General features: G+C 37.2%; 2 protein-coding genes across 4 annotated transcripts; one reads left to right on the forward strand and one right to left on the reverse strand.

The window, feature by feature from the left end:
• The first annotated feature begins 2,387 nt into the window (after positions 1-2,387).
• Positions 2,388-8,870, forward strand: LOC113275633 (histone deacetylase 15-like). 3 transcript variants are annotated; one of them, XM_026525169.1, is made up of 19 exons: positions 2,401-2,546; positions 2,745-2,824; positions 3,114-3,417; positions 3,514-3,696; positions 4,480-4,570; positions 4,753-4,829; positions 5,237-5,312; positions 5,413-5,477; positions 5,790-5,845; positions 5,957-6,080; positions 6,193-6,318; positions 6,407-6,457; positions 6,942-7,010; positions 7,122-7,230; positions 7,386-7,465; positions 7,838-7,920; positions 8,008-8,053; positions 8,128-8,296; positions 8,448-8,870. In XM_026525169.1, exons 3-19 carry the CDS (start codon positions 3,124-3,126, stop codon positions 8,591-8,593), a joined length of 1,845 nt encoding a protein of 614 aa, XP_026380954.1. In that variant the 5' UTR covers positions 2,401-2,546; positions 2,745-2,824; positions 3,114-3,123; the 3' UTR covers positions 8,594-8,870. The 3 variants fall into 3 exon arrangements, with proteins under 3 accessions (XP_026380953.1, XP_026380956.1, XP_026380954.1); XM_026525168.1 differs by lacking the exon at positions 2,745-2,824 and having other exon boundaries at positions 2,388-2,546; XM_026525171.1 differs by lacking the exon at positions 2,745-2,824 and having other exon boundaries at positions 2,388-2,546; positions 8,128-8,302; positions 8,448-8,584.
• Positions 8,871-9,268: 398 nt separating this feature from the next.
• Positions 9,269-10,782, reverse strand: LOC113275634 (transcription factor SRM1-like). Its single transcript, XM_026525172.1, has 2 exons — positions 10,093-10,782; positions 9,269-9,960 (listed from the first exon to the last, which is right to left on the reverse strand). Exons 1-2 carry the CDS (start codon positions 10,545-10,547, stop codon positions 9,498-9,500), a joined length of 918 nt encoding a protein of 305 aa, XP_026380957.1. The 5' UTR covers positions 10,548-10,782; the 3' UTR covers positions 9,269-9,497.
• Between the last annotated feature and the right edge of the window lie 2,099 nt (positions 10,783-12,881).

The raw sequence follows: 12,881 nt of genomic DNA on the forward strand, positions 1-12,881 counted from the left end.
CTCATATTTGCAGTTTGTTGAAAAATCTCACTTTTTTTTTGTATTTAAAACAGTGTTTCAGATGATTTCCTTTTAAGGTACAAAAATGCATATATGAATTAGAATTATGTCACTAATTTATGCAAGCAAAGACACTTATGATGATCATGAAATATCAAAAACAGAGTTTCCACAAATGATTGATGTGTCAATCATATCAACCAGATAATTGGATGATGGATCATCAAAACTATTATCAAGATTGTAGTTTGTATTACTACATTCATAAAAATTGAAAATCTTTGCCACAAGAGAAACAATGACAATTTCTCCCTCTTCTGAATCACAACAATTAGATGCTCCATCAAAAGTTGCTGCAAGGGCCTTACTGTCAGTGTATTTTCATAGATTATGACATTCATTGGATATGTGACCAAAAATTTTGCACTTATAGTACTGAGGCATATCTCATCATCGCTATGTTGAGTGTTCTTGTTTTTAGGAGGGACACGATTGTGAGGACGATTAGATGAAGATGGATGTTCTTTAAAGAATCGTTTATTTTTCTTCCTCGGAAGATCTCTGAAATGTCGTGTGATTAGAGAAAAATAGGTGTCCAAAATCTCCTTCAGAATCTTCTTTGTCTCTTCATGACATTTCTCTGGCACACAAAGACTTTTTACCCTTTTCAAGATTACTAGTGTTTTTCACGACTTTAAAGGCAATGCCTTATATGTCTTAATATGATGTTCATGATCAAACAGATCATCCCAATTATGATCCAACACCAACGGTTGATCACTGGAATGATATGGCAAAGTACTATCATGAAGCATGAGTTTGCTTTTGGATAATTACCAAATCGAGCATGACGAATGACATATGGAATAATTTCAATGGATTTCTTATTGTCTATTAATAAATAGACAAAGTCATGCTGCCAAGGCCAAGTATATGCAAAAGAAGCAGAAATCTGTAAATGTCAAAAACTCAGAGAATGTGGTAGAGATAATGGTAAGATATGTCGTTGCCTTGATGATTTTAAGATTTCTAATGCAGGTAAAAACCTTTTAAAAAAATGAGGTGTCAAAATGACTCTGGTAAGCCGATGACGTTAGAAGAAAAAGTATCCCTTTATAACCGGTGAGAGTCAAAACTATCAACCAATGATCACGATACAAGCCAGAAAAAGGTGATCAAGAGGATGTAGATGTTGAGTACGATTTAGATGTTAGTCGCTAAGTTCGTGGTCGTTGAAGTAGTAAAAGAATGTCACCAAGCTATCATCGTGAATGAGTGTTTGTTTGAACTTGGTAAAAGACTTTGACTGTTACGTTTTCTAATTTTTGGTACCTTAGGTTTGTATTAGACTTCACTATTGAACAACTTTACTTATGGGTTGTAATAGATTTTAATAATTATGTAGTTCTCGAACTGATTGCGTCAATGAATGCTTTTTTATTATCTCGAAGTCTAAGAAGTGCAAGGCTTGGCTAGGACTATAGCCTGCTTGGATACCAGATGTAAAAGTGCTTCTCCTTTTCCAGAAGTAGAAGTCGGTTTCGGAAGTCATAAGTAAAAACATTCTGCTTCACAAAAATTTAACTTTTTTCTTCTATAAATCGTCTTAAAATAATATCGCCACACTGATTTCTAGAAGTCAAAAAGCTACTTCTAAGTGTGGGTCCAAACACCTTAAATCTAGAATTTTTCAACATAATTCATAATTTCAAGGGATTTATAGTTCCAGGGGATTACAAATACTGGAATTCATACACATTCTTAGTTTGTTTGGTAACTAAGTGAAAATTTCTAGGATTCCTAGATTTTCCTTATTTTAAATCTCATATAATATTTGGAGGGGAGTTTAGTTGGAATATATGATCTTAGGGTAAAAAAGAAGTGAGTCCACATATCCCTCGTAAGTTTTCCAACAAATCTTAGGAGAGGTGGAACTCAAATCGAAGGATTTAGTGGAATTATAAATTCCGAGGGAAACATAAATCTTTGAAATTTGGACAAACAAACATACCAAGAAAATCGTGATTCCACCAAATCCCAGGAACCATTAATCCCACCCACTTTTAAAGTTCTGCACCCAAACCCACTGTTACAGGAATCTTGGACTTTTCAACAAGAAAAAAAATCCCCATGGAGTTGTAAATTCTACGACCAAACGAACCCACGTTAGGCCGGAAGGAACCTTAGGGGACCGGGGAGGAGTCCTCTACTCCTCTCAACAAAATTGCCATTGCACTACTAAACACACATACAGCCATTGCACTACTAAACACGCACATACATCTTCTCAATCCAGCAGAAAACATAAAACGTGGCAAGATCTAGTAATACAAACACCTCATACCAACCTATAAACACACACACTAACAAATTTTACTCTCTCTTTCCGCTACCAACGTTTCTAGTCTAAGTCCATAGGGTTTCCCAACTCTCCCACCCGATCTTACTTTCTTTTTTCCTCTCAAAGCGAAGGCCTAGTCTCTGTCTCTGTCTCTATCGCTCTCGCTCTAAGTTTAGTAGTTTTCGTCCCTCCAAAACCCTAAGAGGTTTGCTCTTCAAATCTCTCTAACGTTTTATTTTCTTTCAAATTTTCTGTTATTTCAGTTAAATTAGCACTCGAATCTCATGAAAAAATTTATGTTTTAGTCACTTCCATTATTATTACTGCAAATTATCACATAAATCGTCCGGGTTTTAACTCACTAGTTTTCTTAGATTTTGGCTGCTGATTTATATTTTTGCAGCTGAAGTCATGTTGTCAGATCCATGAAAATAAAGTAATGTTCAGCTGAACCCAGATTTTAGCTGCTGCTAAGAAGCTAGGGTAATTTGCGGTGTCGGTATATGTGGCTAAGAATGGATAGTGTTTTATTCGACATTGAATATGTTTTGTTTTGACATCTGCAGTGCGCCGTCGTTAGGGTGCACAGTTGTTTGTGGTGTCTATAAACTGTGGTTTAGGTGTCTTTTGCTAATTTGACCCTTTTAAGTAAAATTTTGTAACTTGAATGTAAATGAGACCAATTGTTTATAATTCTTAAGCTGCTTATGATTTGGTATAATTAGTGTCTACATTCCTGAGATACTGATTTGGGGTTTCCTTGTGATATCAGGGCAATTCTAATGATTGAATCTTCTCAGAGGAATGATTTTGAGGAGAGACACATGGATTGTGAGAAGTTGCACCTGAGTTGCCAAAAGGGTGGAGCAGACGAAAACCACCACAATCATAGTGAAAATGGCCAAGTCCATCCCCATAATGACACGGATCATGTGAATGAAACAAATGGAAACTTGCTGCCCGAAGGAAATGGTGCTTCTCATTGTCATGATGAGAACGGTTGGGAAGAGAAGTCACCAGGGATATCCGGCACAGATACAGCAGAGGAGTCCAATCGGGTCGTTGAACATTATACCGTACGTTGCATATACTTATTTATGAACTAGGAGTCATACCCATACTGGTCTAGTTGACAAAGAACTGAATGCCACTCTCCATGTACTTCACTGCAGGAAAAGCGGAAGCGACAGCGAGATAGGGATATGACGTTTCAGGATATGTATAACCTAAATATGGATTTTACTGATGAAGATGATGATAGTGATTGGGCGCCCTTTCAGAATAATGTAGCCAGCGAAAAGTGGTTTTGCGCTAATTGTACAATGGTGAACTGGTTTGATGTTTTCTACTGTGAGGTATTATTTTGTATCCACCATATGTTTACTCCATGACTATGGGTTCTTTATATTCCACTGTATCATGCAATTTCTGGGTGTTGACATACCTCACTATATTGTCTTGGAATTTCAAAACATAGATGATCAGGATGTGAGAATAGAGGCTAGGAAAAATAGATACCAGAAATAATACCATTAGATCATTTTAACGATGTTATGCATAAAATGATAAATAACACATCAAGCAATAGTTATGATCACAAGAAAAAGCAAATAATATGATTCCTCACATCCTACTATTTCGAGGGTAAAGCAGCCTAGGCACCATATTGGTAATCTTTGTTAATACCAACACCCTTTACAGTATGAACCCATTACCTTCTGATTCCTGTGTCAATTTGATCGACGTCTCATAACAGTCAACCAATTATTCAATTATCTTAAAAATATTGCGAAAAGAATCTAAGAAGTTTCTCTCTAGCTCTCTAATCTCAAAAGGCAAAAAGGTGAAAAGTAGGATGAATCTAAGTATGTATATGTACTTTCCTTCATTAAGCAATGGAAGAAAATTAAGCAACAAACTGAAGTATAAGGTGTATTTATACCTTTAGCTCTACAACTAGAAACCTTTGTATGGAGCAGAATCTCTCTCTCAATCACACCGAGCTCCTGCTTTGGCCTTTTTTTTAATCAGTCGAAACCAGCATCACTGAAAGTTTGTGTGGACATATGATTAAATTCTTTTCTTCTTCTTCTTCTTTATTACTGAAAGATTTGGTTGCTTTTTTTTGCTCCATATAGGTCTGTGGGGAGCATACTGACTCTGATGTCCTTAGCTCCCTCTCTTCTTCGCGTGCGCAAGAAGCTGCTCATATCAAAGTCAAGTTAGAAGGTGGTTAAACATGTTTTTCTTTTACATGTTTGTTCTATTATACCTGGAGCCGTATGTGTTTCTCCTGTTCTAATTTTCATTGGTATAAATTGTAGCGTCTAGTTTCAGCATACACTAGATATTATGTTGCCCACCCCATGAATAGCCTTGAGTGTCTAACGTTACCTTTTAATTATTTGTAGATTCTTCCATACAGAAATCAAGTTTGGAAACTCGCACCTTGGTTGGTTTTGATGAGCGAATGCTGCTTCATTCGGAGGTATTACTACATTAGTGCAATTTTTCCCTTGTGATTGTTTAGGCTAGTTGTGATGCATAATAACCTGTTACTGCCCATGCTTTTATGCTTGTGTCGTTACAACTTTTGCAGATAGGAATTCAGTGTTATTACTGTATCAGTGTGACAATGAGTTGTTCCATTATATTTGAGTTTGCTGCAGCCATTCATTCATGTCACTGCAGTTCAAACTATTCATTTGAATTGCCACCCTTCACAACTGATCCCCTTGTTCTTTATATTACCTTTGCAACTATTTTTATCAAGACACTTCCTTTAGGAGAGGATAAAGGATTAAGTATGTCAAGTTGCCTTTGCAAATATTAGCTTCGATATAATACTCTAAATTACCTCCGCTTCTAATGCTTGTTGTTGTGTGTGTGGAACAGGTTGAGCTTAAGGCGCATCCACATCCTGAAAGACCTGATCGTCTTCGGGCGATAGCTGCCACCTTAGCTGCCGCTGGTAGGTTGTCTTGTTATTGGATGATTGGAAGGTTTCTCTTTTACTCAGGTGTAGCTTTTATTTCACCCGAAGAACAACAAATTGCAAACTATTCTTGCAGGTATTTTTCCTGGAAAATGTTTTCCTATTCCTGCTCGAGAGATTACTGCGGAAGAGCTCCAGATGGTAGGTTCCCATCAATTCTCCAATTTGACAACGCAAAATGGATTGATCATGTATATCGGCACATCAAGTTTATTTTTCTGCAAGCAATTCAATGTTCATTAGCTCGAAACTGACATGGGACTAATTAGGGCTATCCGCAGTTAATCATATAATGTATTTATGTAACTAAGTTGGTTCGGATATTTTGAATGTCATCTAAGTTCTTGGTGAATGCGCATACAAGCTGTGTCATTACCTTATTTTTGTTGATGTGCATATACCTATTCACGATGATAACCCAGAGTTTATTTTGATCTCGTTCTGGGGTCTCAGGTCCACACTGCTGAGCATACTGGTGCTGTCGATTTTACCGACTGCATGGTAACTAGGTACATTTCATTCAACACTTAAACACTTCCATTTTTTATTCTGTCATCTATCTGAACGCATAAAACCTTCCAAACAATGCTGACTTTGTTTGCCTGCACATTAATTGGCAGCTATTTCACTCCAGATACATATGCTAACGAGCATTCAGCCTGTGCTGCTAGACTTGCGGCTGGGTTATGTGCAGATCTTTCTACATCTATTATGGCTGGGCATGCCAAGAACGGATTTGCTCTGGTAGGGTATATCCAAACCTCTGTTGGGGCTTTTATGTGTTAGTGTAGTGGAGGAACGAGTCTCCAATTTTCAAAGTTTATTGTTTTAATTTGGTTTGTTTTCTTCACATCAGGTGAGACCTCCTGGGCATCATGCAGGTGTGAAAGATGCCATGGGGTTCTGCCTCTACAATAATGCAGCAGTTGCTGCTCTTGCTGCTCAACGCGCAGGTGCTAAGAAAGTGCTAATTCTTGATTGGGTAATACCAACTTCTCATAATGCCATTGAAGTATCTGTCTTACATTAATACATTAAACTAATATGCCTTCCCTTCATTTTGGATGCAGGATGTTCATCATGGAAATGGCACACAGGAAATATTCGATGGTTGCAAATCGGTAGGCACAAAGATTACCATTTAAGAGTCCCAACTAAACCTCTCTGTTGTAGATAAGCTTGTAAATTACCTGGAGTGATGAAAGAGACTATTCCAGTGATTATTTAGTTATCTGGTAGCACTCAGGATTCTCCTGATTATACTTGCAGGAGTCTTCTACCCTAAATGATGTTTACTCCTTAACTAACTGCATTCTGAATGATATAAATTCATTGATTTGCTACGCAGCCAAGCCAAAAATGGTTTTGGTTTTGCATCTGATCTTGGATACTTAGTAAACTATGAACCCAAGAGTTAAATTTTACTTCAATAGAATATAAGGAGATAGCTTGGTAGATATATTTCAAATCTTTGGTATTATGTTTATACTCATCAATGCATTCGAAATTTGATATGTTGTTTATGGTGGTTGCTGAGGATTTATTCCCAACAAGTTTTTCCATGGAGTATACAGTTTATCTTCATGAGTTAACTTCATTCTGTAGGTGTTGTATATATCCTTGCATAGACACGAGGGAGGAAAGTTCTATCCTGGTACTGGAGCGGCTGATGAGGTACTTGGTAGCTGCTGTCTCTGTTCTATTACACCAATGTCTATTTGTGTTAAATGTTTTTTGTTTCTTGTTAGGTATTGTATAAATTTGTTTGATATATGTTTTATGCAGGTTGGTGTTAACGGAGCTGAAGGGTATTGTGTAAATATTCCTTGGAAATGTGGTGGTGTTGGGGACTGTGATTACATTTTTGCGTTTAAGAATATTGTGCTTCCTATAGGTAATGTGACATATATATTTTTAGTTGTAATGTGTAATCAGCAAGCATTTTATTAGTCCACATTCACATACAGTGATATGGAGAATAGAGTCAATTATATTTTAATGCACACTATTTTTCTGTATTGCTGATGGCTGATAGGTTCTTTATTGCAGCTTTAGAATTTTCCCCTGATTTGACAATAATATCAGCAGGATTTGATGCTGCAAGGGGTGACCCTCTTGGCTGTTGTGATGTAAGAATTCAAGCTATTGCTCTAGTAGTTCCTTTATCTTGTTTCTAGTATCCTGCATTCCATGTTGTTAGGTAGGTATGTGCTCATCCAAGTTTACATCTTGCTGGACAGTAAGTATAAGAGATTGGTCACTGGTTGCCTCCATGATATCAAATGTTCAGTTTTTGGTGAATCAAAATAGTTCCAAATTGGATCTGTTGCTTCATTTAGTTGGTAATGTCATCTAGTGAGAGACCCACCAATCTGATTATGTTAACTCGAGGAGTCCACTTTCACTAGTTTGACATTTATTTGTTTTCCATCTGTCATTCCACAAGCTGGTAATGGTCCCACCAATCTGATTATTTTAACGGATCTATTCTTCATCATTAGGTAACTCCTGCTGGCTATGAGCAGATGACTCACATGTTAACGTCTTTATCTGGTGGAAAACTGCTTGTTATTCTCGAGGGAGGGTGGGTTGTTTCTTAAGGTTTTGTTTAACAGCATAATAGAAATATTTGTTGACAAGTATATACTGATATTTCTTAATTCTTTTGTAGCTATAATCTGCGGTCTATATCTAGTTCAGCTAAAGCAGTCATAAAGGTGAATCTTCAGCTTAAACTGAACCCCCCTTCATCTATTATTGAATTTACTGTAACTCGTGTCCTTTCCTAAAGGTACTGCTTGGTGAAAGTCCTGTCTATGACGTGGATATCGAGCCCAGTAAAGCTGGCGTGCAAACTGTTCTAGAAGTCTTAGAAATTCAAAAGAAATTCTGGTCTACATTGGGCTCCACTCTCACAAGAATTCAGTCGCAACGTCGACCATATCCTCTTCAAAACGGAAGTGAGTGTGCGTCTTCTATTATAAAATTTTGGCCTAGATTTGCTGTCTCTCTTACGCCAAATCTCCAGCTTGTTTATTATTATCAACTGGAATGTGGTCCTTACTGCTAAATTCCCGATTCTTACTTGATCTCTTGATTCTGTTTTTGCAGAGAAGGAAGCCAAAAAGAAAAGAAGGGTACTTGTTCCATTATGGTGGAAATGGGGTCGAAAGAAGTTTTTCTATATTCTATTGCGTCAACGAAGGTTTAAAGTGAAGAGACGGACAAAACAACCACCCAGATCTTTTTCACTTTAGTCCCTCTTTTTTGTGATAATATGTGCATACTTACTCGTCACACCTATCTCGTGTCTGTTTTTTGTACAAGATGAAGCTGGTTATAGTTTTTTTTTTTTTTCCTTTTGAGATGTTAGAACGAATTCTAGTCGGTTCTTCTCAGTTTCGGTGTCATTTTTTGCTAGAATACCATGTAATGGATTAGGTAGCCTACTTGACCAGCTTCGGGAATATATGTATTCCAATTTTATTTAGTATTCTTGGTTTTGTCAGCGAAATATAATGTGTTACAGTACCATGCCAGAACTCCATATAAATCAAGCAGAATTGGTCTGTGAACGAGGGCCTGCAGTTACCAGTGTATTTTGTGCTGTGTTCCCTGATTGTATTGAGGTAATGTCAGTCTGTTGTAATGGTGCAGTTTCATTTTGTGTTTTTCCAGTCCCCGGCTATAACTGTAGGTGCTATAGATTCTGATTTGATCAGTAGCTTGAGATTTTCTAGATCAGCTGGGGACTAAGAATTCCTCGCTATGCTATACTCATGTGTTTTTGTTAGGTCAGTTTGCATGGTAGTGCACAAGTGGCATAACCTGCAAGGATCTTCAGTGTGGTTCGATTAATTTCAGAACAAGATAATAATACCCCTGAAGTGGATTTACGTACTGCCTTTATACTTGCTTGTTAGTCTTCAGTCTTCCCATTAGAAACATTCACCAAAACAGAACAGCTAAATCCTCTTAGCATGACATTTTAATAGTATTATTACGACATGAGAAGTAGAGATTCCTAATATAACTATAACTGAAAGGTACCTGATGTAGAATCAGTTTTATAAGTTACATTTCTCTGATGGATCAAATTTCCCTTATTATATAAACAAATTTCCTTCTGTTAAGTGAAAACATCGAGAATCAGAGGAGCTCCTACTGATGCATTGCTGCAGGCACCACCGGATAAGCCATATGGGTATATGGTGGTGGATAGTGATGCCCCGGAGGAGGTATGGTAACTGGAGTGCCAATAGCAGAGATTATTTGGCCTGGTGCGGCAGCCATTCTCGGCATTGCCAAAGCAGGCATTGCAGGTGAATGTGATGATCGGTGATGCTTAAAAGATGGACCAATGTAACTGTTTGGCGTTGATGATGTGGTTGTGTTAGTTTGTTCTCCTGTAATTGGACCTTGGGGCGTCGCAGCGACACCGTTGTTCAGGTTTGTGATGTCATGTATGCTCGTTCTTCTCCTATCTCTATTCATCGAATTCAACCGAATGAAATATTTCTGTGCATGACTAGCCACTTGTGTTGGAGTCCTTGAGATTACAAAGTTTCTCGATATACTTCTCCAATCACCTTTCCCACACTTGTCAAGCCCCAGCAGGAATAACCTAACAGAATAGCAGATGCTCAGTGTATAGTGGTAATAGAACGGAAATCAAGGCTTTTTGAAGCAAGTAAATCAAGAATTACCATTTCATACCCAATTCAAGTAAAGTAACGCGATGTGGAAGAAAACCAACCTGTGCTCTTCTTCAGTCCATGGAATTCCTTTACGCTTCTCTAGTTGGTTTGATTTGGATCCACTTCCACTCCTAACCAACCCTTGTTGTTTTCCTCCTAAGTCATTGTTACCAATCATTCCAACTGGAAAATAACTGCTTCTACTGGTATTAAAACCAGAAGTACTACTTATTTTTTTTCTATCAGATGCCGATGAAGTTTGTTTATCCATGTTAGTCTCTTCTTCCTCGCCTAGATATCGAGGAAGCGATACTAACCCCGCCTCAATTGCATTAATATCTTGGACCAGTACTCCATAGTGCTGCTTCAATTCTTCCATACTTTTACTTTGCACCATCGAGCTTATCTTTTCCCAATACTGTTGTTCATCCATTGTATTATGTGTCTTCGCAATTGCGTTTTCAAATGCTTTCTCTTCTTCTCTACTCCATTCTCCTTTCACTGCACTTTCCATTACTAAAACTAATACCTTAATGTCTAGTATGAAGGGATGATTTTGGTGATTCTCAAGTTGTGTAATTTGAATAGTGAGAAGAAAGGGAGAGTGAGATAAGAATATAGGAGTGATGGAGAGAGGGTTCAGGTCAATACAAGAAGGATTGGACCACCATTTTGGTGGTAGATTATGAAGTTTCTTTTGCCTTCTTTCTTTCTCAATCTTTTTCTCTAATAATTTTTGTGTTTCACAAACATCCAATGGGAAGAAAGGACGGGGAAGAAAGAATCTTCTTAGCAAACCATCTTCCCTCTTTCTCTTACACTCATTTCACACTCATCATTGACTCCAAAGTAATGGAGTAACTTTTGTAGGTTTTTGGAGTTATCTGTGAGGTTTCGTATGGTTCATGCAGGATCATCTTATTGACGTGGCCTTCTCTCTACTACTCAAATGTTTTTTGGCTTTGGTTAAGATAATCTGTTGTTTTATTATTAGACACTATGTGATTCATTTTGTTGATCTCGAATTTTGATCGTCTAGGTGATATGTGAATTGCTTGTCTTTTGAAATTATTAAGGAGCCAGGATCCACACTCTCAATGAAATGACATGACACTATGACAGTAGGCCTAGGGGGCCAAGGGTGGTGTGTTGACCATACGGTGTGTATCACAAATATGCTCCGATACAAGTACGACCAGAAATATTGCTTGAGAAATACCCTCTGATACAGTCCGGCCTAGCCACGGTCTAGTATCGTCTGAGACAAGGCAAAGTGTGCTTCTAATTTTTTGAGAACGGTCAAGAACTTACATTAAAGGTGAAAGGATTTTATAGTACATGTCTGCAGAAGACAGAAAGCTTGGACTCCTTGGAGGACAGACAGATGAAGTGTACGTGCTTTAGCATATCTTTGGAATAGGTGGTACTTATGCCTAGCATATTCTGTATCTGAACTAAAAACGAAATGACAGAAAGATACTCCTAATTTAGTAAACCAGCAGCATATCACCTTGTTCATGCAAATGATGAAAGTTTGAAGGAGGGATGTCAAAGATTAATCTGAATTTTATATTTTTATTATCTGATTTTGTTAGAGGAAGAGCAAATAAATATCGGGGTGTCGACTCACAAAGGGCAAGTCCCATGGAGTTGGATAAAAATAACAGATTTGATTTGTTTTATCCTGAATAAGATTCTTATAATAGTTTTTAGTGAGAAACATTGAAATTGATATTATTGATAAAAGAATAGTTTTTGTTAATTACAAACAGAATTATTACAGAGTATTTAAAGATAATCATTAGCTGTAGACTAATGACACACTTACACACTTATATCTCTAATACACCCCCCTCAAGCTGATACTAATCTGAACAGAGTATCAGATTGACCAAAAATACAAAGACAGAGAAATAACTAAGAAATGTCTGTAATCTGAACTGTAGAAGCAGCTGAAGAAGATAGTGGAGAAGCCCCTAGCAACTGACATAAAAGTTTGGAGAAAGCTGGATAACATAAGCCCTTTGTGAAGATATCAGCTAGCTGATCTGTTGAATAAATATGTTGTAGCTTCAAGAAACCTTCCTCAACTAATTCCCTGACAGTGTGGTACTGAATTTCTATGTGTTTGATCCTGACATGAAAAACTGGATTAGATGCCAAGGCCAGAGCACTTGTATTATCACATAACAACAACACAGATGTAACAGTAACATGTAAATCGTTCAATAAGTATGTGAACCATTTTAATTCAGCAGCAACAGAAAGACACTTATATTCAGCTTCTGCAGAGGACTTGGAGACTGTAGGCTGCTTTTTGGATGACCAAAATACTAAATTAGAACCTAGAAAATAGCAAAACCATAAGTTGATCTTATGGTATCTGGATAGCCTGCCCAATCTGAATCAGTATATGCCTTCAATGTAGTAACATCACTTTTCCTTAAGGTAATTCCCAGACCAACTGTCCCTTTCAAATACCTTAAGATTCTCTTAACAAGGTGTAAGTGTAAATCAGATGGAGAATGCATGAATTGTGAAATATAATTCACTACAAAACATATATCTGGCCTGGTCACTGTTAAATACTGAAATGCTCCCACTAAAGTTCTGTAATGACTAGGATTATCCAACTTAACACCATCATGAATAGAAAGTCTACTTGACTTAACAACTGGTGTATCCCAGGCCTTGCAATCCAATAAATTTGCTTTATCCATAAGCTCTAAAGTATATTTATTTTGTGTTAATACTATAGAATCACTAGTCCTAACAGCTTCAATTCCAAGAAAATATGCCAAATCCCCTAACTCCTTCATTGCAAATTCTTTCTTCAAGGAAGTAATAA

Source organism: Papaver somniferum, chromosome 4 (genome assembly GCF_003573695.1).
Source record: "Papaver somniferum cultivar HN1 chromosome 4, ASM357369v1, whole genome shotgun sequence".
NCBI classification, from domain to species: Eukaryota; Viridiplantae; Streptophyta; class Magnoliopsida; order Ranunculales; family Papaveraceae; genus Papaver; species Papaver somniferum.